This window comes from Lepus europaeus, chromosome 16, assembly GCF_033115175.1.
Source record: "Lepus europaeus isolate LE1 chromosome 16, mLepTim1.pri, whole genome shotgun sequence".
In the NCBI taxonomy this organism is placed as follows: Eukaryota; Metazoa; Chordata; class Mammalia; order Lagomorpha; family Leporidae; genus Lepus; species Lepus europaeus.
In genome coordinates, this window is record NC_084842.1 from 14,069,307 (window position 1) to 14,091,228 (window position 21,922).

General features: G+C 39.7%; 1 protein-coding gene across 1 annotated transcript in view; it reads right to left on the reverse strand.

Annotated features, from left to right (window-relative positions):
- TNKS (tankyrase) overlaps positions 1–21,922 on the reverse strand; it is a 216,159-nt gene that overhangs the window by 41,782 nt on the left and 152,455 nt on the right. Inside the window, exons 12-14 of the mRNA XM_062213699.1 lie at positions 11,748–11,919; positions 4,961–5,040; positions 1,618–1,763 (exon numbers count right to left, since the gene is read on the reverse strand). Coding sequence (XP_062069683.1) covers positions 1,618–1,763; positions 4,961–5,040; positions 11,748–11,919 — 398 coding nt within the window. The remainder of the gene's footprint in view (positions 1–1,617; positions 1,764–4,960; positions 5,041–11,747; positions 11,920–21,922) is intronic.

The window sequence follows — 21,922 nt, forward strand, 5'->3', positions numbered from 1 at the left end:
AATCCCTTCTTGTATTTCTAACTAGCTTCGGTGGCTGCTTTAAGCTCTGTCTAAAGAAATTCAAATAATTTAGCAAACTAATATAAAATATAGAATACTGGAAGTAGTGAAAATAAAATTGTTTCTGTTGATACTGATGACTTTGAGATGGGTGGCTTCTTTTTTGAAGAGATTATATAGATTTATTTTTTAAAAAGATTTATTTATTTTACTTGAAGAGTTACAGAGAGAGGGAGAGATATAGACAGAGACAGAGAGAGAGAGAGAGAGATCTTTCATCTGCTGGTTCACTCCCTAAATGGTTGTAATGGCTGGAGCTGAGCCAGTCCAGAAGCCATGTGGGTGCAGGGCCCAAGCACTTGGGTCATCCTCTGCTGCTTTGCTAGGCACATGAGCCGGGAGCTGGATTGGAAGTGTCATACGTATCATACGTAGGGGATGCCAGCACTGTAGTGGTGGCTTTACTTGCTACGCCACAGCAACAGCACAGATTATATAGTTTTAAAAGCAAAAAACATCCAGAGGGATAAACATTAAATTACAAACCAGATAAAAAATTCATACAATGTAATAAGATACTACATCTAAGGGTTCAATAAATTATTTTTTAAAAGACTTTATTTTATTTGAGAGGTAGAGTTAGAGTAAGAGGGAAATTTCGACCGAGAGAAAGGCCTTCCACTGGTTCACTCCCCAAATGGCTGTAATGGCTGGAGCTGCGCCAATCCAAAGCCAGGAGCCAGGCACTTCTTCCTGGTCTTCCACGTGGGTGCAGGAGCCCAAGGACTTGGGCCATCCTCTATTGCTCCCCCAGGCCATAGCAGTGTGCTGGACTGGAAATGGAGCAGCCGGGACCAGAACTGGTGTGCATATGGGATGCCTGCGCTGCAGGCGGAGGATTAACTTACTGCGCCACAGCACCGGGCCCTTGATGAACTATTAACTACTGATTTGGAAAGAAAGATATTCAAGATAAAGCACTGGGTGAAAGCAAGGAAACCGCTAGGTAGACTATCCAGAGAGTGGTATCATCGTTTAGTGTTAAAGACCACCACCAGTGGGGCGGGATGTTATGGCCTAGAAGGTGAAGCAGACACCTGCAATACCAGCATCCCATACTGGAGCACCAGGTCAAGTCCCAGCTGCTCCACTTCCAATCCAGCTTCTTACTCATGTGCATGGGAAAGCAGTGGAAGATGACTTAAGAGCCTGGGTCCCTGCCACCCACGTGGGAGCCCTGGATGACTTCTTGGTTCTTGGCTTCAACTTGGCCCAGCTTTGGCCACTGTGGACACCTGGGGAATGAGCCAGTGATGGAAGATTTCTCTCTCTCTCTCTCTCTTTCCCTCTCTGCCTGCCTTTCAAATACATGAAATGTCTTTAATAAGTAAATAAATACCACCACCTCCACAGCATACACACTCGTTAATGCATTTGAAATATCTGGATTACATACAAATTAAAGTTGCATCTCTAGCAGGTGTGCTGACCGGAAATTTCCATTTTCTGTACGGTCATGTTTATGTTTTTAAGCAAGCATACAGAAAAGACTCCAGAGGTTTTTGTTTTGAAAGGCTGAGGAGCATGACTCCCACACAGCTGCACTGTAACACGTACCCTTTGTCTTTGGCGTGGACGTCTGCGCCATGATGCAGCAGGTACTCTACAACAGACACGCGGTTATAGCCTGCTGCAAAGTGTAGCGGTGTTGAGTGCCGGCCCTCTAAGTCTCTGCAATTCACATTTTGAGGGCTGCAAAGTTGCTTTTGTGTTACAGACAGACAAAAACAAAAAAATTAATATTCATACATTATACTCTAAAATAGCACAGCATCTTGCATAAATTTTCATTTTCTGATGACTATTTCCAAAGATCAGATAATGCAAACGAAATTTAAAAATCAGCACTATGCTTGGCTTTATGGTGATTACAACTACTATGTATCAAGTAATTAAATCTTTCCCAACATTTCCTGGTTAAAATTATAGTCAAACAGAAAAACCCACAATAAAGCAAGGAAGGCCAATTACGCCTTGTTTTTTTCAGCTTTTTAAGTCTTTCCTCCCAGAGCCTGCTTGTCATTGTACATGTGCTTATACTAGGATGCTTTTAGCCATACTTTGCTCAAGTAAGATCAACCTCAGTTGACTAGAGAACAGAGTTCTTGTCTCCTCTCTCACGAATTAAGCAAGGAAAAAGGCTCTGGAAAAAATTATTTTTCTGCTTGGATCACTCACTTGGTCCTTTGATCTACTGTAGCGATGCAGAGGACAATGCAATAAAGGCACATAAGTAAACAATGTTTTGTATCACTTTTGGGGAAATGTATGTTTAACTCTGCAAGTCGAACTGATTTTAATTACACTCTAGTTGATGCTCTTTACTTCCGTCTTCCCGGAGATTTCCTCCAAATCTCTTTTCAAAAGAGCCTTTTGACTCTTTGATGCTACCATGTCCAGCCAACCTGAATCCTAAGCTCAACGTTGTTTCTAAAACACTAAGAAGTAAGGAACAAAAGGCTGCATCATTGCTGGTAGCAGTATCTAAATACCTAATATTCTTTCAGTGAGGGAATTATTATCTATTTATGAAGAGGATCGCTATCTCCATTTTATAGCTAAACTAAGGCTCAAAAAGTGGCTTATCCTTTTTGAATAGCTAAGAGGTACACTAAAGACTTAAACCCTCCTTTACTGATTTGTAATTTCTTGATCTTTTTGCTGTATCATGCATCACTGCTCACTTTCTGAAGTGTCCAAATTCAGGGAATGATGAGAAGAAACACAATGGAAAGAAGAAAAGGTAAATGAAGTACAGAGGAGTGGCATTTTCTGGGCCACAAGGAATGATGGGTGGAAGGGCCTTTCCAAGAATTGCCAGTCTTGGCTGCCATTAAAATGAGCTACTAGTACATAAAAACTAAGAACCTGAAAGGTCTCGTTTCTACAGTTGTATGAGTAGGGGTGCAAAGGTTTAAATGTGTGTATACACTTCCAAAATTTATGCTGAACCTTATTCTTCAATGCAATAGTATCAAGAGATGGGCCTCTAGGTGTCACGAGGCCCTTCCTCCACGGATGGGGTTAAGGCCCAGCATCCAGTCCTTCCTGCCCTCCTGCTTTCTGCAGGACACAGTGACGGATGAGGCGCCATCTTGGAAGCAGCAGACCAGCCGCTAACAGACACTGAACCTGCTGGCACCAGGATCATGAACTCCTCAGCCTCTAGAACTGAGGGAAGTAAGTCTCTATTGTTTATAAATTCCTCTGTCCATGGTATATTATTATAGCAGTACAAATGGACTATGATAAGGAATATTCATACTGGTAAGATTAAAAATGAGGGCTTTTCAGGTTGCAAAATTTTAACATGACAGGAGGAAGTCTGGGTAGCAAGAGAGAGTCTACAATCCCTACTATAAGATGGAAGAGATCCTGGAAGTGTCCAAATTTTGAAACAAAACTAGAATTTCTAGGCAACTGGGTATCATCAAGAATGCTAAAATTAGTTTGCCAAAAATTACAGTTTCTTAATAAGAGGTGACATAGCTAAGTTTGTGAAAATATAACTGTTAGTACCAATTTTGCACCTAGCCTTTCTTTCAAAGTGAAAATGCATCTCTTCTTGCTTTTTTTTATAAATTTTTATAGATGTCTCTGTGTTTAAAAAGCATGTTGAGTATTAAAATTATTATAATTTTATATTTGAAAAAACAACAAATTTGTAGTCATAGTTTATATATAACAAATAAAAAAAAGTAAAATTCTTGGCAAGCAGAGTTACACAAAAAAGAAAATCCAGCTGCATATAAGTAATTGCAAATTGCAAGATCACAGAATGCTTCCTAAAATAAATGTGAGAATCTCTGGGAAAGGTCAAGAAACACCACATCGAACACTATCCCATAAGCACCTGGGTTTGAATTAGTCCACGTATTTATGACTGTGGCCAGAAATATTTTACACTTTAAGTAATGTAAGTAGAAATAAAAGTATTTTCATGAAATCTGAAGAAAAATCACTATCACTAAAAATCATGTGTAGCCGGCACCGCGGCTCACTAGGCTAATCCTCCGCCTTGTGGCGCCAGCACACCGGGTTCTAGTCCCGGTTGGGGCGCCAGATTCTGTCCCGGTTGCCCCTCTTCCAGGCCAGCTCTCTGCTATGGCCCGGGAGTGCAGTGGAGGATGGCCCAAGTGCTTGGGCCCTGCACCCCATGGGAGACCAGGAGAAGCACCTGGCTCCTGGCTTTGGATCAGCGCGGTGCGCCGGCCGCAGCGCACCAGCCGCGGTGGCCATTGGATGGTGAACCAACGGCAAAGGAAGACCTTTCTCTCTGTCTCTCTCTCTCACTGTCCACTCTGCCTGTCAAAAAAAAAAAAAATAATAATGTGTGTGTGTGCATACTTTTCTTTTTGATGGTCCAACGGATATAAAGCACTTCATGAGAACTGCTTTGTGGTAAAGATATCTTCTGAACCTGGATCTTTCTTCTGCTCAGCCTTAGTATCGCCTGGATTTAAACAGATTTACTTAGAAGCTTAAAAGTGGATTGGTTTGGGGCCAGTGCTGTGGCACAGCGGGTCAAGCTGCCATGTACAGTGCCAGCATTTCATATGGGTGCTGGTTCGAGTCCAGGCTGCTCCACTTCCAATCCAACTCTCTGCTATGGCCTGGGAAACTGGTAGAAGATGGCCCAAGTCTTTGGGCCCTGCACCCCATGGGAGACCTGGAAGAAGCTCCTGGCTCCTGGCTTTGGGTTGGTGCAGCTCTGGCCATTGTGGCCATCTGGGGAGTGAACCAGTGGATGGAAGACCTTTCTTTCTTTCTTTCTTTCTCTCTCTCTCTCTCTCTCTCTGCAACTCTGTCCTTCAAATAAGTAAATCTTTTAAAAAAAAAAAAGTGGATTGATTTGCAAAGTTTAACAGCACTGCATCAGACAGTAAGAGTACTCACTCACCTTCACAGTTTCCAAGTCTCCAGCTTTAGATGCTTCTAAAAGCCGATAGTCAACGTCGGAAGTGCGTACAGGTGTACTTTCTGCACAAAAAGAAGGTCTGCTGTTAGTCCTCCTGATACCACAAAGCCATGAAGCACGGAGAGCCATTTGGTGGTGAGTGAGAAGAGATTGAGGCATCAGGAATTTCTGAGCTCCACCATGGAGTTTTTCTTAATCTCTTTTCCAATAAGAAAGTGTTCTCTTGTTTCCATCTATTTCCATATTTTCCTAAGCCACATGTAAATAAATACTAATATACACAAATCTTCACCCATCGCTACTACTCCTTCTGTAAATATTATGATAAAACAATTGACAAAGAGACTACGGAAACCTAGAAACTGGAGATCGAGAATATCTTCCTGACACCTTGGTTTTACAAAGTGCTCTATCAAAGCTTTGACACATACCTGTTATGGAAACCTAATGTTTAATTTTTATTTTTAGCCTTAATATAAAACTATTCCTGGAATCAGAATTATTTTAGAAAGTATAATCAGTGAATAAAAATGGCCTACTAAATACAGACATTTGTTTAATTCACACCTGGCTTCAGGGAAATGCAATTTAAAATGTATAATTAGAACGTATGAGATCAATGTTAAACAAAAATATAATTGGACAGTTAAATACAGAGGCTGGGGGCTGCACTGTGGCGTAGCAGGTGAAGCTGTTGCCTGTGATGCCAGCATCCTATATAGGTGCCAATGTGTGTCCTGGATGCTCCACTTCTGATCCAGCTCCCTGCGAACAGCCTGGGAAAAGCAGCACAAGATGGCCCAAATACTTGGGCCTCTGCCACCCATGTGGGAGACCCGGATGAAGCTCCTGGCTTCAAGCCTAGCTCAGCCCTGGCCTTTGTGGCCACTTGGAGAATGAATTGGAGAAGACCTCTGTCTCTGTTTCTTTCTACCTTTCTCTCTCCCTTTCTCTCTGCTAACTCTTTCAAATAAATAAATAAATTAAGTCTTAAAAAAAATCCAGATGGTAACAAATGAGGTATTTTGATTAATCCAATATAAGCCAACCAAAAATTCATCTTGCTTTGCTCCAAACAAGGCAGGTTTTGAAAAAAAAAAAAATTGATAATATATCACCCAAAGTATGGCCATAGACATTAAGTGTGGCTTTTATAATGAGTGCACACACACAAACACACATGTAATGCAAAAAGATTGAGCTCCAGGAGACCTGCATTGTAGACTGAGCTCCATTTTCTGTCACTTTGGGCAATACTTGCTTGGCTTTTATGCTTACATAGGGGGAACTGGTTTCCTTCTCAATGTGTTTCAGACTTAAGATTGCATTATCTTATGATCAAAGACACATTTAAGCCCACTGTCCAAGTGAGAAGATCAAGTACTGTTATAAAGAGGTTTCACATTTCAGAAGAAGTACTTCAGTTCTTATGGCTTAAAGTGCTTTGTTCAGGAGAGTAGTTTTTAAACAGTAAGTAATGAAAATTCTTCATTGGCAGATAAACTGTTTATTTGATCATCATAATGATAATACTTAGCAGATAAAATGCCAAAATTACAGGGAGGAAAGGAGAGAATGTTTCATAAAATGAAGTACACTGCAAAATTCCATTCTTTAAAAGGGAAAATTATATTACAATTGTTAGCTTGTGCAATTTACTGAGGAGTCAGATCTTGCACTTCCTTACATTCTTTCCCATGTGGGAAACGGTCACAAAACATTTGCTGAACAGACCTCCATGCTAATTTATACTGGGGTTAACGTGAATGTCAAATTTTAGCTTTTGCTTTTATTGCCCTTATTCTGTTCTTTCACTTCAAGTGCATGCATTCAAAGTGTGCATGGGAGTTACTGCATTTACTGGGAAAAAGTCCATTTGTATTACATTCCTATGAGAGTGGCAGTTTATAACTCGCTGAAACATCTTTTGACTACCTATATAGGTGACATTTTTATTAATCATTTAAACAAAACAAAATGGTGGCCACAATTTTAGAATTTTGGGACACAATATGGCTGACGTCTTGAATTCTAACAAATTGTTGGAAATTGCCACACCCATCTTGATGCACACTGACCAGTAAAGGGTATATTTTATCATCAAGTAAAAAGTTTTATGAAAATGTAAGAATGTTTCTCAAAAAACAAAATCTTAGTCTTGATCAAAGAGCAGAAAATAAAGATATTGATTAAATTATTATACTAACTGTAGAGTCCTGCATCTACTATAAATCTTGAATAAGCTTACAACAGACTCATTTTCAGAAACAATGTGTACAAAGTATTAACTGAAAGAATATATATACCAACCCGGGAATTTTGTACTACAGTGATACATAATTAAACAAAGGAATATGGCCAGCGCCACGGCTCACTAGGCTAATCCTCCGCCTTGCGGTGCCGGCACACCGGGTTCTAGTCCCGGTCGGGGCACCGATCCTGTCCCGGTTGCCCCTCTTCCAGGCCAGCTCTCTGCTGTGGCCAGGGAGTGCAGTGGAGGATGGCCCAAGTCCTTGGGCCCTGCACCCCATGGGAGACCAGGAGAAGCACCTGGCTCCTGCCATCGGATCAGTGCGGTGCGCTGGCCGCAGCGCGCTACCGCGGCGGCGATTGGAGGGTGAACCAACGGCAAAGGAAGACCTTTCTCTCTCTCACTGTCCACTCTGCCTGTCAAAAAAAAAAAACAAAAAAACAAAAAAACAAAGGAATATAAAAAGTGAAGTTAGGGTTGTGTGTGGCCAGAAGGTGAAGCAGCTGCTTGGGGTACCTGCATTCATAGGAGTGTCTGGGATTCAATCCCACCCTCTGCTGCCGATCCACCTTCCAGCTAATGTGCCTGAGATGTAGCACTTGATGGCTCAAGTACTTGCATTCCAAGTGCCATGTGGGAGACCTGGATGGAGTCCCTGGCTCCCGCCTTTGGCCTGGCCTAGCTCTGGCTGTTGCAGCCAGCGCATGGAAGATCTCTCTTGCTTCCTTGCTTTCTCTTTCCCTCTCTGTCATTCAGCCTTTCAAATAAAATCAAATAATAAAAATATTTTAAAAATACAGTTCAAAAAGAAGTGTAAGTAAAGGAAGAGTAGTTGATATGCAAAATGCTGTATTAGTAAAACTCTTTTTAAGTATACTGGTTTTTGTAGAATATGAAATTATGGTGATGGGCTTCTAATTTTTTGTATGATCCTATTCTGGCTCACCAGAATTTAAAACAAAAGTTTCAAAGGCTGGAAAGCAGTTTTTTACTTAAAAATATCTCTTGTAGAGTAGCTCTTTGATTAGTATTAGACTACTATCCTGGCAACCAGCCTTAGTGGCCTATTTCTACGTGTCACTGTAAACAAGGATTTCAATGTTTAATTGAACTGTCATAAGCTTCTAAATCCTCATCTGTGTATATGATTACATCAAAGGAATGCTTATCCCACACTGGGATATACAATCTGAAGAAATCAGCTCAAGATCTAGTCTAAAAGTTCTGTCCAAAAGAACTGTGTGATGTTGGAAATACTTGTTATCTGTGCTAATATGGTAGCCATGGGCCAAATGTGTCTGCTGAGTACCAGAAATGTGGTTAGTGAGACTGCTGAACGGCTTTTCAGTTTATTTAACTTAATTAACTTAAGTGTAGTTCACAGGTACCTAGTGGCTACCAAATTAGACACAGCGGACTAGAGAAAACACATTTTCTGAAATGATGTTTTTTAAAATGCTGATTCATGAAAATCTATTCATCTTTATCTTCTTTGCTCTGATATTAATTTTGACATAAATATTGCCAGTAACTTACAAGGAAAACTTCAAAACATATTTTTTATTTGAAAGGCAGAGTTACAAAGAGAGGTGGAGAAATAGATTATCTTCTATCTGCTGGTTCACTCCCCCAGTGGCTGCCAATTGGCCAGGCTGAAGCCAGGATGCAGGGACTCCATTCAGGTCTCCCACGTGAGTGGCCCAAGTACTTATACTTGTGCCACCACTTTTTCCTGGGTGCATTAGCAGGGAGCTGGATCAGAAGTGGAGCAGTTAGGATTCAAACTGGTGCCCACATGGAATGCTGATGTCACGGGTTTGGTGGCTTAACCTGCTCCACCACAGTGCCAGCCCAAAAACTTCATTAATACAATCTTCTGGCAACCACAGACTTGAAGCTTCTAAAGTAAATCTGAAGCTGATTGCTAGCACATGTATTTCAATGAATCTTTAGGATGTTACTTAGAACAGAATGCCAACTTACTATATGATCGAGATGATAGCTATAACCTGGAAATGGATTAATAAATGCAGTTAAACTGAAAAGTCAGTTACTACATGATCCACAGCCTACAGACACAATTTCCTACCAGAAATATTAATTTAAGAAATTATATTCTCAGGGGCAGTGTTTGTGTAGTGCCCACATTCCGTTTTCGAACATCTGGGACTGAGTCCTGGCTCTGCTCCCAATTCCAGCTGCCTGCTAATGCATTCCCAGAGAGGCAGCAGATGACGGTTCAGGTAGTAGGCTCTATGTCACTCACATGGGAGACCTGAATTAATTTCCTATATCCCAGTTTTAGCCTGGCCCACCTCTGGCTGTTGCGGGCATCTGGAGGAACAACCCAGCAGATGGGAGGGTGATCTCTCTCTTTCTAGCTCTAAAAAATTAATTAATTAATTAATTAAAAATTACAGTCTCTTTCAAACAAGAAAGAATTCCCAGAAAAGAAGCCAAAAACAAAATTGTTCTGAAGTATAAAACTATACCATAATATCGAGTATCTTTACTTTCCAGATCAATAAAGAATATTAAAAATTACACTAAAATTTTGACGTTTTGACATGTCTTATTTTACAAATCAATTTTAAAAGCAGAATTATCAAAATAATTGAAGAATATTTCTTGTATGATTCAGTACTTAATTTTATCTTTTACCAGAGCTCAAATACCCCAACTGCATTTATTTAGAAGACATTTTAAAAAAGTACTGTATGGGGCCGGCACTGTGGTGTAGCAGATAAAGCTGCCTCCTGCGGTGCTGGCATCCCATATGGGTGCTGGTTCTAGTCCCGGCTGCTCCACTTCCAATCCAGCTCTCTGCTCTGGCCTAGGAAAGACTGGAAGATGGCCCAAGGCCTTGGGCCCTTGCACCCGAGTGGGAGACCCAGAAGAAGCTCCTGGCTCCTGGCTTTGGATTGGCCCAGCTCCGGCTGTTGAGGCCAATTGGGGAGTGAAGCAGTGGATGGAAGACCTCTCTCTCTGCCTCTCCTTCTCTCTCTGTTTAACTCTGAGTTTCAAATAAATATAATTTAAAAAAAAGTATTGTATGGCTCTAAGCTTCTTGATTGACTCAATCCTTTCTTCTCCATTTTGTTAATTATTTCTTTAAAATTATGTTCAATATTATTAGAAATTTTGACATAATAGTTGTATGTTTGATTCATAGTTACTACTTACAGAAACTAACTTAAAATTCAATACTAAATGATGCTTAGTAGAAAATATGAGAGCAAATTTAGCATATTTTAATAACAATCACAATTTTTAGAAATCATTAGAATTTACTAAGAAGACAGAAACATTTCCTATTCACAGAGAGATATCTTCTTTAAGCAAATGCTCCATTGCTCTGCAGAAGAAGGAGGTAAAAGTCATGTTTTAAATAGTTTAAGCTTGCACTCCTACAATAGGAAACTTCACTCCTTCAGACACAGCCTACTCATTCTGAGAGTGAAAATGCCTGAGATAGGCTTTCCCGCAGTGTGTAAACATCAGCTCATGCTCACCATGTAAGAGTGAGCTAGCACTAAGAAAATCAGCTCTAATCAATAGTTTTCACAACAATAGTTTTATGAGGTTGTTAGCACTGATCCAGCTCTTACAACACACATACCATGATCACTATGGAATGTGGAGGGCTCCATTTCAGCACCCAGCAGTCATTCCCATTTGGGCTGAACTTCTTGGAAGCCCTTTAGAAATTTAAGGGGCCAATTTTTGTCTCCTACTATGGAGTATTACTACTTAATATTTATCAATTATTTTAATCTGTAGCTTTTTCCATTTTGTTTGTTTGTTATTTTAGTCTGTAGCAGATATATTCTACACACCAAATCAAAAGGGTAGCAGAGGAGCCAGTAATAATAAGTTTCTTTTGAACGTAGCTGATCATTTTTCAGTGGGTAGACTGTGTTATTTCCTTCCATTTTAGAATTAGGTAGCCAATGTCTATTTTCATATTAATGTTTGATCTTCCTCAACAAACTAAATATTAAAATATCTAACATTGTACTAGGCAAATACTATAACATTCAGCAAGATTTCATAATTATATTTAAATCAGGAAAAGACAAAATAATTTTATATTAGTACCATGAAGTTAAGAATTATAAAAGCAGGTCCGAACATTACACATACAAGAACAATTAATTAAAGGTCATTACCATTTGAATGACACAATTTTCTCTTTGATCGGTTTTAGAGCCACTATAATTCTACATGCTTATATGAGTTTTCAGTTCTCTTTGATCATAACACCCTTAAGTCAAGTTTTTAACTACAGTTAAAAGTATATTTTTCTCCTTCTCAGGATACCTGTGCTTCACCCTACCAAAAAGGGAGAGTGCAGAAAGAGCAAAGACTAAACTGCAAAGATAGGAATAAAAAAAAAAATTGGGCAGAAAAAAACAACACTTCAGAGAGCTACTTAGGAAAATAAGTGGTATGGTTTGTTGGTATATTTCCGTGGAACTGGACTGGAAGGCACAAAACAAGCTCTCTGTCTGGACTCACCACTCAGAATCTGCTGCACCGCTTCGTTCCCCATCTGTGCTGCTGTAAAGCCTTGTAAGGAGATGATGGAGGGATCAGAGCCATAACTCAGCAGGAGGCGGCAGGTCTGCAGGTGGCCTGCGAGGGCAGCTCTATGCAAAGCAGTCTGACCAAGGGTGTCCAGCGCGTTCATCTGAAAAATCATTGGATGGGAAAACAGAATTGAGCATCTGCTTTTGTTCCCTTCGACATCTTAGCAAATACATTCTTATGAGTAAAATCAACTATCAAAGCTTTTAGAAAAATGCCACAGATGTCCATTATGTGAATTTTGCTCACTGGATCTGAAAAAAATATTATCTTCCTTTCAGGTACCTGTTCTGACCACCCTATTGAAAACGACAACATACTCCTACTTCTTCCTTGAACGACCACCTTTCTTCCTGTTTTCCAACCCCTGCCAAATCCTGACAGTTGGAATCTAAGGTCTGTGAGGGTGGGACTCTCCTCTGGCGATCACTGCTTGACAGCACTTTGGAATGAATGTGTTTTATCAAACTTATTCCCAGAATACACAAAGACAAAAGAATATGCACACCAAGACCATCAAAGCAGTTGATTACATTTCATTTCTAATTTTAGGTTGGCTATCCCAGAATACTTCGGACCCGTTTTGGGTTTTGGGTTTGAGATTTTGACACATTTGCATATACCTAATGAGATATCTTAGAAAATAGGATCCAAGTCTAAACATGAAATTCATTTATGTTTCACATATATACACATCTTTAGGGTAATTTTATACAATAATTTTAGTGCACATGCATTTTGACTGTGACCCATCACATGGGGTCAATGTGGGATTTTTCACTGTGGTGTCAGCATTTAAAAAGTTTTGGATTTTGGATTTCAGATTTTTGAATTAGGGCTACTTGTCACAGAATATGATAGCTGAATTATAAAGACATTTAACCAAAAGATTACTTGAGGATTTAAATGTTTAAAATTTAAATTTAAATGTGTGTGTGTGTGTTTTTGTTTTTGTTTTTGTTTTTTGTTTTTTTTTTTTTGACAGGCAGAGTGGACAGTGAGAGAGAGAGACAGAGAGAAAGGTCTTCCTTTGCCGTTGGTTCACCCTCCAATGGCCGCCGCGCTGCGGCCGGCGCACCACGCTGATCCGAAGGCAGGAGCCAGGTGCTTCTCCTGGTCTCCCATGGGGTACAGGGCCCAAGCACTTGGGCCATCCTCCACTGCACTCCCGGGCCACAGCAGAGAGCTGGCCTGGAAGAGGGGCAACCGGGACAGAATCCGGTGCCCAGACCAGGACTAGAACCTGGGGTGCCGGCGCCGCAAGGCGGAGGATTAGCCTAGTGAGCCACGGCACAAGCTAAAATTTAAATGTTTTAAAACCTTGAAGAATTACACAAGAAGAATGATCTAGCTAGTTTTCAGGTTGTTTAAGACAATGTGGAACTCTGGGATTGTGTTCATGGTTTGGTCCAACCTAACCGATCCTGTCTTCCAGGACGTCACGGGAGACAGTCTACTCTTGTCAGATCGAAGCCCACGTTTATGTACCAGCCGCTTCTTTCAGAGAGGCTCTTCTTCTTCCTGCATTTCTAATCATGAGAACTATTCAAGTCTTTCCTCCTCTAAGAAGTCCTCCTTGATTACTCAAAGCCTCGATGACTACATCTGAACACCTAACGCCAGTTAGCATCTATCTTTGAAAAAAATTTGCTAAATTTTTATTTTATATTAAAGACAGACACAGAAAAGATCTTCCATCTTCTAGTTCATTCCTGAAATGCCCTCAACATCTGGGGCTGAGCTAAGTCAGCAGCCTGCAACTCCATCCACGTCTCCCACGTGGGCGGTAGGGACCCAAGCACTTGAGCTGTCACTGCTGCCACCCAAGGGTGTGCATTAGCAGGAAACTCGATCAGAAGTGGAAGAGCTGAGACTCAAACTAGGCACACAGATATGGGACAGGCATCTCACGTGGTGACTTAATCTGCTGTGTCAAATACCAGCCCCATTTACTTATTATTTGAAAGGCATAGAAAAACAGAGACAGAGATCTTTCTTTCACTGTTTCATTTCCCCAGTGCCTACCACACTCAGAGCTGGCCCAGGTTGGAGTCAGGAAGGTATAAGCAGGGAGCCAGAATAAGAAGTGGAGCCTAGACTTGAACTCAGATACTCCAATGATGTGAAGTGGGTGTCCCGACAGCTGGCTTAATGCTAAACCAAACACCTGCCTGCTCACCCTCTCCCCACCCCTGCAAACTATATATTGTAACACTGGGGTAATTTTTATCACGTAAAACTAAGGTTATTGAGAATGTGGATTATATTATATACATTTCCTGGGTCCTCTAGAAAGCTCCCCATAAGAAAACATAGTAAATACCCAAATATATGCTGATAGGTTATTCAAAACACTTGTGTACATCAAATAAAAAGTTAAGAAAGGATTTAAAATAATTGGTCTCTCTGTCCCCAGCCTTTCATCACTGTCAGTAAGGCTGTCACATTTATTCAGGCAAAGGTTCATCTAAATCCTAAATGGTTATTTGCAAAATTCACCATGAAAAATCAACATATTTAATTCTATCACATTGGCCAGCAGAAAAATGACTGCTTATACATTACAACATCAAAGTGTAGCCACTAACACTTACCAGTGGAAAATAAGGTGCTAAACTAAACTTGAATTTTTCCATGAATACTTTTTTGCTACTTCTTGGAGAAAAACTTTGGGAACATTCTAATCATTAACATTTTTTTCCTGGCAATTGGAAAAGAAACTAAATTATTCAATTACAGTAATGGAAACCCCATCCGGCTTGTTAAATCATGGGAACATCATTTGAGACATACTACTCTAAAATACAGATTGCATCAAGTTATTACTCAGCTCGGAATAATGATTATTTAATGCCTTCAATAAAGTTGAATCCCTCAGCCTGTCATTTCCAACCATATGCAATTACTCCTATGCTAACTCCCTTCCCTACTGTCATTTTTCATCACCTTCTGATAGGCCTGCTATGCCTCAGCTTTATCAGATTACAAGAAGCCCCATTATACAATGAAAATGTTAGTTTCTAAAGTTATTGGTCAAAGTAAAACTTGCTTTTGGTCCAGATTATCCCCGAAAACACATTAACAACATGCGACAGTAGAGACAGACTGTAAAGTTTCTCTGTAAACTACCAGCCAGTTTACCTCCAGTGTATGAGATCAACGGATCCCCTTCGATACAGTACATACAGTAGCTTTAAACATTAAAAACACATAATATGTAAAGGAGATTCTCTCTATAAATCTGTATGGTAGAATTGAGTATAATACAGAAAATAGCAGATTCACTTCTCCCACCTGTCACTCACTCTGGGGCATGTCCTCATAGATTGAAATGTAAACTGTAAGCCATATAAGAGCAATGCAGGATCATTATGTAGGCTCAAATGCAATACTCTCCCCTGACCCCAAGTCTCAAGAAACAACCTCTAGGACAGCTGGAATAAATGTCTTCTGCATGAATGAGACTTAAAACACACGGTTGATAAAAAGAACTCTGCAATTATCTGAAAAAGTCCCAACCACTAGAGGAGAGGAGATTGATAACCCTAGAAAGTTGATAAGTTGATTATATACTGAAGCACTACGTCCTCAACCCTCTGGTTTGTATCTATGGGGCATTTACTCATTCCTCAAGGTGGAAATGTTTTCTTCTCGTATTTCAGAAAACCAAACTTAGATAAAGTCTAAGGCCCATGTGATACAAAATTATTTGTTTCAGTAAATATACAATCTTTTCAATTATAAAAGAACACTACAGTTATTTCTCAAAGCTTAAAAAATATCAGCAACAGAAAAATATCCATGGAACACTTTATCAAACAACAAAGCTAAATCACTAAAAGAAGTGACAGAGGGGCCAGTGCAGTGGCGCAGTGGGTTAAAGCTCTGGCCTGAGGCGCCAGCATCCCATATGGGCGCTGGTTCTAGTCCCAGCTGCTCCTCTTCCAATCCAGCTCTCTTCTATGGCCTGGAAAAGCAGTAGAGGATGGCCCCAAGTCCTTGGGCTCTTAGACCCACATGAGAGACCCGGAAGAAGCTCCTGGCTTTGGATCGGCCATCTGGGGAGTGAATCAGCAGATGGAAGACCTCTCTCTCTCTCTGTCTCTACCTCTCTCTGTAACTGTCTTTGAAATAAATAAAATAAATCTTTTTTTAAAAAAGTGACAGGCCGGCGCCACGACTCAATAGGCTAATCTGCCTGCAGCGCTGGCATACTGGGTTCTAGTCCCGGTTGGGGCACCGGATTCTGTCCTGGTTGCTCCTCTTCCAGGCCAGCTCTCTGCTATGGCCCGGGAGTACAGTGGAGGATGGCCCAAGTGCTTGGGCCCTGCATCCCATGGAAGACCAGAATAAGCACCTGGCTCCTGCCTTCGGATCAGCGCAGTGCGCCGGCCGCGGCGGCCATTGGAGGGTGAACCAATGGCAAAGGGAGACCTTTCGCTCTGTCTCTCTCTCTCTCTCACTGTCCACTCTGCCTGTCAAAAAATAAATAAATAAATAAAAATAAAAAGTGACAGAAAAGGACTAGTGAGTAATGTCATAAAAGTATTCATTGCATGGAAACAGTAACAAAACTTAAACAATTTGGTTATACTCTATACCACCCACTTGAAGAATCAATAATGGAGAAAATACAAAGTAGACATTCTGTAAGGGTTTTGTCAGGAAGGATTATTCTTCACTAGAAGCAAATGTCAAATTTCTCAAATCTTCTATTATTAGGACTTCAGGTTTTTCCTTTTGTGATCAAAAGCTGACTTGGCACAGGCATTGGGGTGCAGGGGGTTAAGTCACCATTTGATTTGATTGCATTCCATATCTGTGTGTTGGTTTGAATCCTAGCTACTTGCTTCTAGTCTAGCTTCCTCCTAATACGCCTGGGAGTCAGCAGATAATGGCTCCAAGGCTTGGGCCCCTGCAATCTAAATGGGAGAAAGATGGAGTTCCAGGCTCCTGATTACAGCTTGGTTCAGCTCTGGCTGTTTGTAGGCATTTCAGGAGTAAACCAGTGAATGAAAGATTTTCTCTTTCTCTCCCTGCCTCTCAAGTAAATGAAATGTAAGTAAACAAATAAGTACAAAAAAGATGACTAGGGCAGTTTCACACATCCCATTCACACAATCATATCCAATGCAAAAAAAGAGAAGTTTCATACATACATTTTAAAACAGAAGAAAGCTTTGCCAGTACATTTTTCTCACCAATCCCTACTAGCAAGGATCACCAGACCCAGCCTTCCCTGCAGTAAATGGTCTCTCAGACTGAAGGACTGGGGAAGCTATGACTTGTGGGTTAATTCCAACCAGCTGGCTTTTTTTTTTTTTTAAAGACTATACTTTTTTTTTTTTTTTTAATTTGACAGGTAGAGTTATAGACAGTGAGAGAGAGAGAGAGAGAGACAGAGAGAAAGGTCTTTCTTCTGTTGGCTCACTCCCCAAATGGCCACTACGGCTGGCACTGCGCCAATCCGAAGCCAGGAGCCAGGAGCTTCCTCCTGGCCTCCTATGCAGGTGCAGGGGCCCAAGCACTTGGGCCATCCTCCACTGCCCTCCCGGGCCACAGCAGAGAGCTGGACAGGAAGAGGAGCAGCCGGGACTAGAACCTGGTGCCCATATGGGATGCCGGCGCCGCAGGCAAAGGATTAACCAAGTGAGCCATGGTGCTGGGCCCAAGCATATACTTTAAATAAAGATCCAAAATCAGGAAACCAAAGGGATTTGCTTGTTAGATCGTCAGAAGTTTAATTAGTTAGTTTACAAAGTATAGAGAGGAAAACAATGAAAATATGGAAAGATAAGCTGCAGTAAGATCTTGGTATTCTCAGAGAATGCCAAGAGAGAGCTCAGCCTTTGTTATCACAGAACTTGGAGAGACCATGGGAAATTCTGGAATAGGCAGGTGGTATGAGCAGAATTCAGCTTCAGGAAGGTAACACACTTCCTAGGAAACTATTTTCTGTCAGAAAACCAATTCCAGAAACATACATATACAATAGCTGGTATAATCATTTAACAATATTCAACAAAGTTAGCCTTTGAAAGTTTTGGGGACAAAGATAGTGGGCAGATAATGTTTCTTACCTTCAACCTAAAGTGATTTAAATACATCTGCTACCTGTTCCCCGGATTATAGTCTCTGTCCACCAGGACACACACCTGTTTCAAATCTCTAATTTTTGTTTCTCTTTTGGAGATTTATTAAAGCCTATTAATTTTTTTCTATTGCTTAAAGTGCCCTGGTTTGAGTAAAAAAAAAAAAAAAAAGATACAATATCACAGGAATACAAAGACTGCTTTAACTCTCAAGAGTACTTGAAATCAAATTCTAGACTGAGGTTTACAAACTACTAAAATATCCTTGATTTACCCCAGGAGTGAGGAATGTAGAGCTCACAAAACATTTGGTCCAGCTCTGTTTAGGCAACAGCAGTCAGAACTTGAAATTCAACAAATCTGTAACAGGCTAATTTTTAAGTTGATAATTTTGTATGGCCCATGAATTATGTTACAAATATTCAAATGGCCTTTGGCAAAAAAATGTTTCCTAACACCTGAACTAACCAAAACCTCTTTCCCTGGAAATATGAAAGAAAAAAGAAAGTGAAATGCCAAGATTTATTGAAATGCTTAATATTAAAAATAATCAATTCATTTTATCTCTCATAAAAATACTATTTGATTCTAATACTTTTAATGTTATTTGTAGGTCATTACCCTTGCTAATTTGTACATAGTTAAAGCACCTCCTATGAATAATGAAAGAGTCAAATGAACACAAATTCAATTCTTAACTAGAATTCTGACATGGCAATGACTACCTAAAAAGGTCTTTAATCCTTTACATGTTTTAACTCACAACAAAACATGGAACTAGATTTTGGCCCACCAACTGAATTTGAATATATTATTATTTATAAGCTTTTAAACTTCATGTGGAACTTTAGAAAATCTCCTAATAAAAGTACAAAGGAAACCCAAAGCAAATAACAGGAATACTTATGGAAATATGGCAGAACCAAGTCATTACATATCAGTAATAACACTGAATGTAAATAGCTTAAATTCTTCAATTAAAAAACATAGAAAGTTAATTAATTCGAAAAAAAATCATGTGGGTTCTCTGTCTTTAATGTGCTGTACATTGCTATTTGATGCTATAATTAGTAATCCAATGGTAGTTTTTTCACTTTGTATTGCTATATGGGCAAAATGTTGAAAACCTTACCTAATATATGCTAAGCTGATCTTCTGTATACAAAGAGAATTGAAAATGAATCCTTACGTGAATGGAAGGGGAGAGGGAGCGGGAGAGGGGAGGGTTGCGGGCGGGAGGGTAGTTAAGGGAGGGGGGAAGCCATTGTGACCCATAAGCTGTACTTTGGAAATTTATATTCATTAAATAAAAGTTTAATAAAAAAAAAAAACATAGACTGGCTAAATGGAATAAAAAACAAGAACCATCTATTTGTTGCCTGCAAGAAACACACCTCACCAACAAAGATACACAGAAAATGAAAGCGAAAGGATGGAAAAAGATATTCCATACTAACAGAAAGCAAAAACGAGCAGTAGTAGCTATCTTAATATCAGACAGACTTAAACACAAAAACTGTTAAGAGACAAAGATGGGCATTAGGTAATGTTTATGGAATCAATTCAACAGGAAAATGTGACTATCATAAGTGTATATGTACCCAATTCCAGGGCAGCTGGCTATTTAAAACAAATGTTAATGGATCTAAAGGGAGACATAGGCCCCAACACAAAAAGGGGGGCCATCAACACCTTGCCTTTTTCAATGGACATATCCACTAGACAAAAAAGCAACAAGGAAACAACAGAACTAATCTTCATATGGACCAAATGAACCTACAAGACGTTTCATCCCACAGCTACAGAATACACATTCTTTTCATCAGTGCATGGAACTTTCTCTATGACAGGTCATGTGATAGGCCATAAAGCAAGTCTCAACAAATTCAAATAATTGAAATCATAACACTTATCTTTTTTGACCATATGGAATGAAGCTGGAAATTAACAACTTAAGAAACTCTAGAAAATACACAAATACGTGGAGATTGAACAACATGCTCCTAATTAACAGGGGGTCACAGAAGAAATCAGAAAGGAAATTAAAAAAATCCTAGAAATGAATGAAGATGATAATTCAACATATCAGATACAGCAAAAGCAGTAGTAAGAGGAAAGTTTAGGGGCTAGTGCCATGGCGCAGTGAGTTAAAGCTCTGGCCTGAAGTGGTGGCATCCCATATGGGTGCACCAGTTCGAGACCTGGCTGCTCCACTTCTGATCCGGCTCTCTGCTATGGCCTGGGAAGGCAGTCCTTGGGCCCCTGCACCCATGTGGGAGACCTGGAAGAAGCTCCTGGGTCCTGGCTCCGGATCAGCGCAGCTCTGGCCATTGTAGCCATCTGGGGAGTGAACCATCGGATGGAAGACCTCTCTCTCTCTCTCTCTCTATGTACCTCTGACTTTCAAATAAATAAATTAATTTAAAAAAAGTTTATAGCAATTAGTACCTACATCAAGAAATTGGAAAGGTATTAAATAAATTATCTAACAATGCATTTCAAGGATCTAGAAGAACAACAAACCAAACCCCAAATTAGAAGGAAAGAAATAATTAAAAGTAGAGAAGGAAAAAAAAAAAAACAAAATTGGACCAATAAAACAATATGAAGGATCAGTGAAATGAAGAGCTGTGTTTTTTTTTGAAAAAAACAAAACAAAACAAAAAAACCAAAATTGATATACCATTGGCCCAATTACAATCCCCCAACAAAGAGGGGGAGGAAAGACCCAAATTAATAAAATCAGAGATGAAAAAGGAGATGTTACAATGGATGCCACAGAAATAAACATAATCATCAGGAAATACTACAGTTATATGCCAACAAACCAGAAAATCTAGAAGAAATGGACAGATTTCTGGATACATACAATCTATTCAAACTGAGTCATGAAAATATAGAAAAGCTAAATGGATGAATAACCAAGACAGAGATTGAATCAATAATAAAGACCCTCCCAACAAAGAAAAGCCCAGGACTGGATGGCTTCACTAATTCCAATTCTTCTCAAATTATTCAAAACAATTGAAAAGGAACGAATTCCCCGAAACTCCTTCTATGAGGCCTGCATCACCTTAATTCCAAAACCAGAAAAAGATATAACAAAGAAAGAGAACTATAGCCCAATATCCCTGATGAACATAGATGCAAAAGTCCTCGATAAAATATTAGCTAAGCTAATCCAACAACACATCAGAAAGTTCATTCACCCAAATCAAGTAGGATTTATCCCTGGTATGCAGAGATGGTTCAACACAGGCAAATCAATAAATGTGATATGCTACATTAACTGAAGAATAAAAAAACATACGATTATCCCAGTAGATGCAGAGAAAGCATGTGATAAAATACATGCTTTCATGATAAAAACCTTAAGCAAAGTGGGTTTTTAAAGGAACATTCCTCAACATGATCAAGGTAATTAATGACAAACCCACAGCCAGCATATTGAATGGGGAACCAGATAAGGGTACCCACTTTCACCATTGCTACTCAATATAGTTCTGGAAGTTTTAGCCAGAGACATTAGGCAAGAAAAAGAAATCAAAGGTATAAAACTTAGAAAGGAGGAAGTAAAATTATTCTTATGTGCAGATTCCCATATATATAGGGGAATCCAAAGACTCCACTAACAGACTCGTGGAACTCACAGAAGAGCTTGGTAAAGTTGCAGAATATAAAATCAACACACAAAAATTAATCGCCTTTGAATACACAGACAATGCTAGGGCTAAGAAAGAACTTCGAAGATCAGTCCCATTCACAGTAACTACAAAAAAATTTAAATGCCTCAGAATAAATTTAACCAAGAATGTGAAAGATCTCTACAATGAAATTAGAAAACATTAAAGAAAGAAAAAAGAAGACACAGAATAATGGAAGAATCTTCCATGGTCATGGATCGTCATCATCAAAATGTCCATACTACTCAAGCAATTTACAGATTCAACGTGATCCCAATCAAAATATCAAAGACATTCTTCTCAAATCTAGAAAAAAGAATGCTAAAATTCA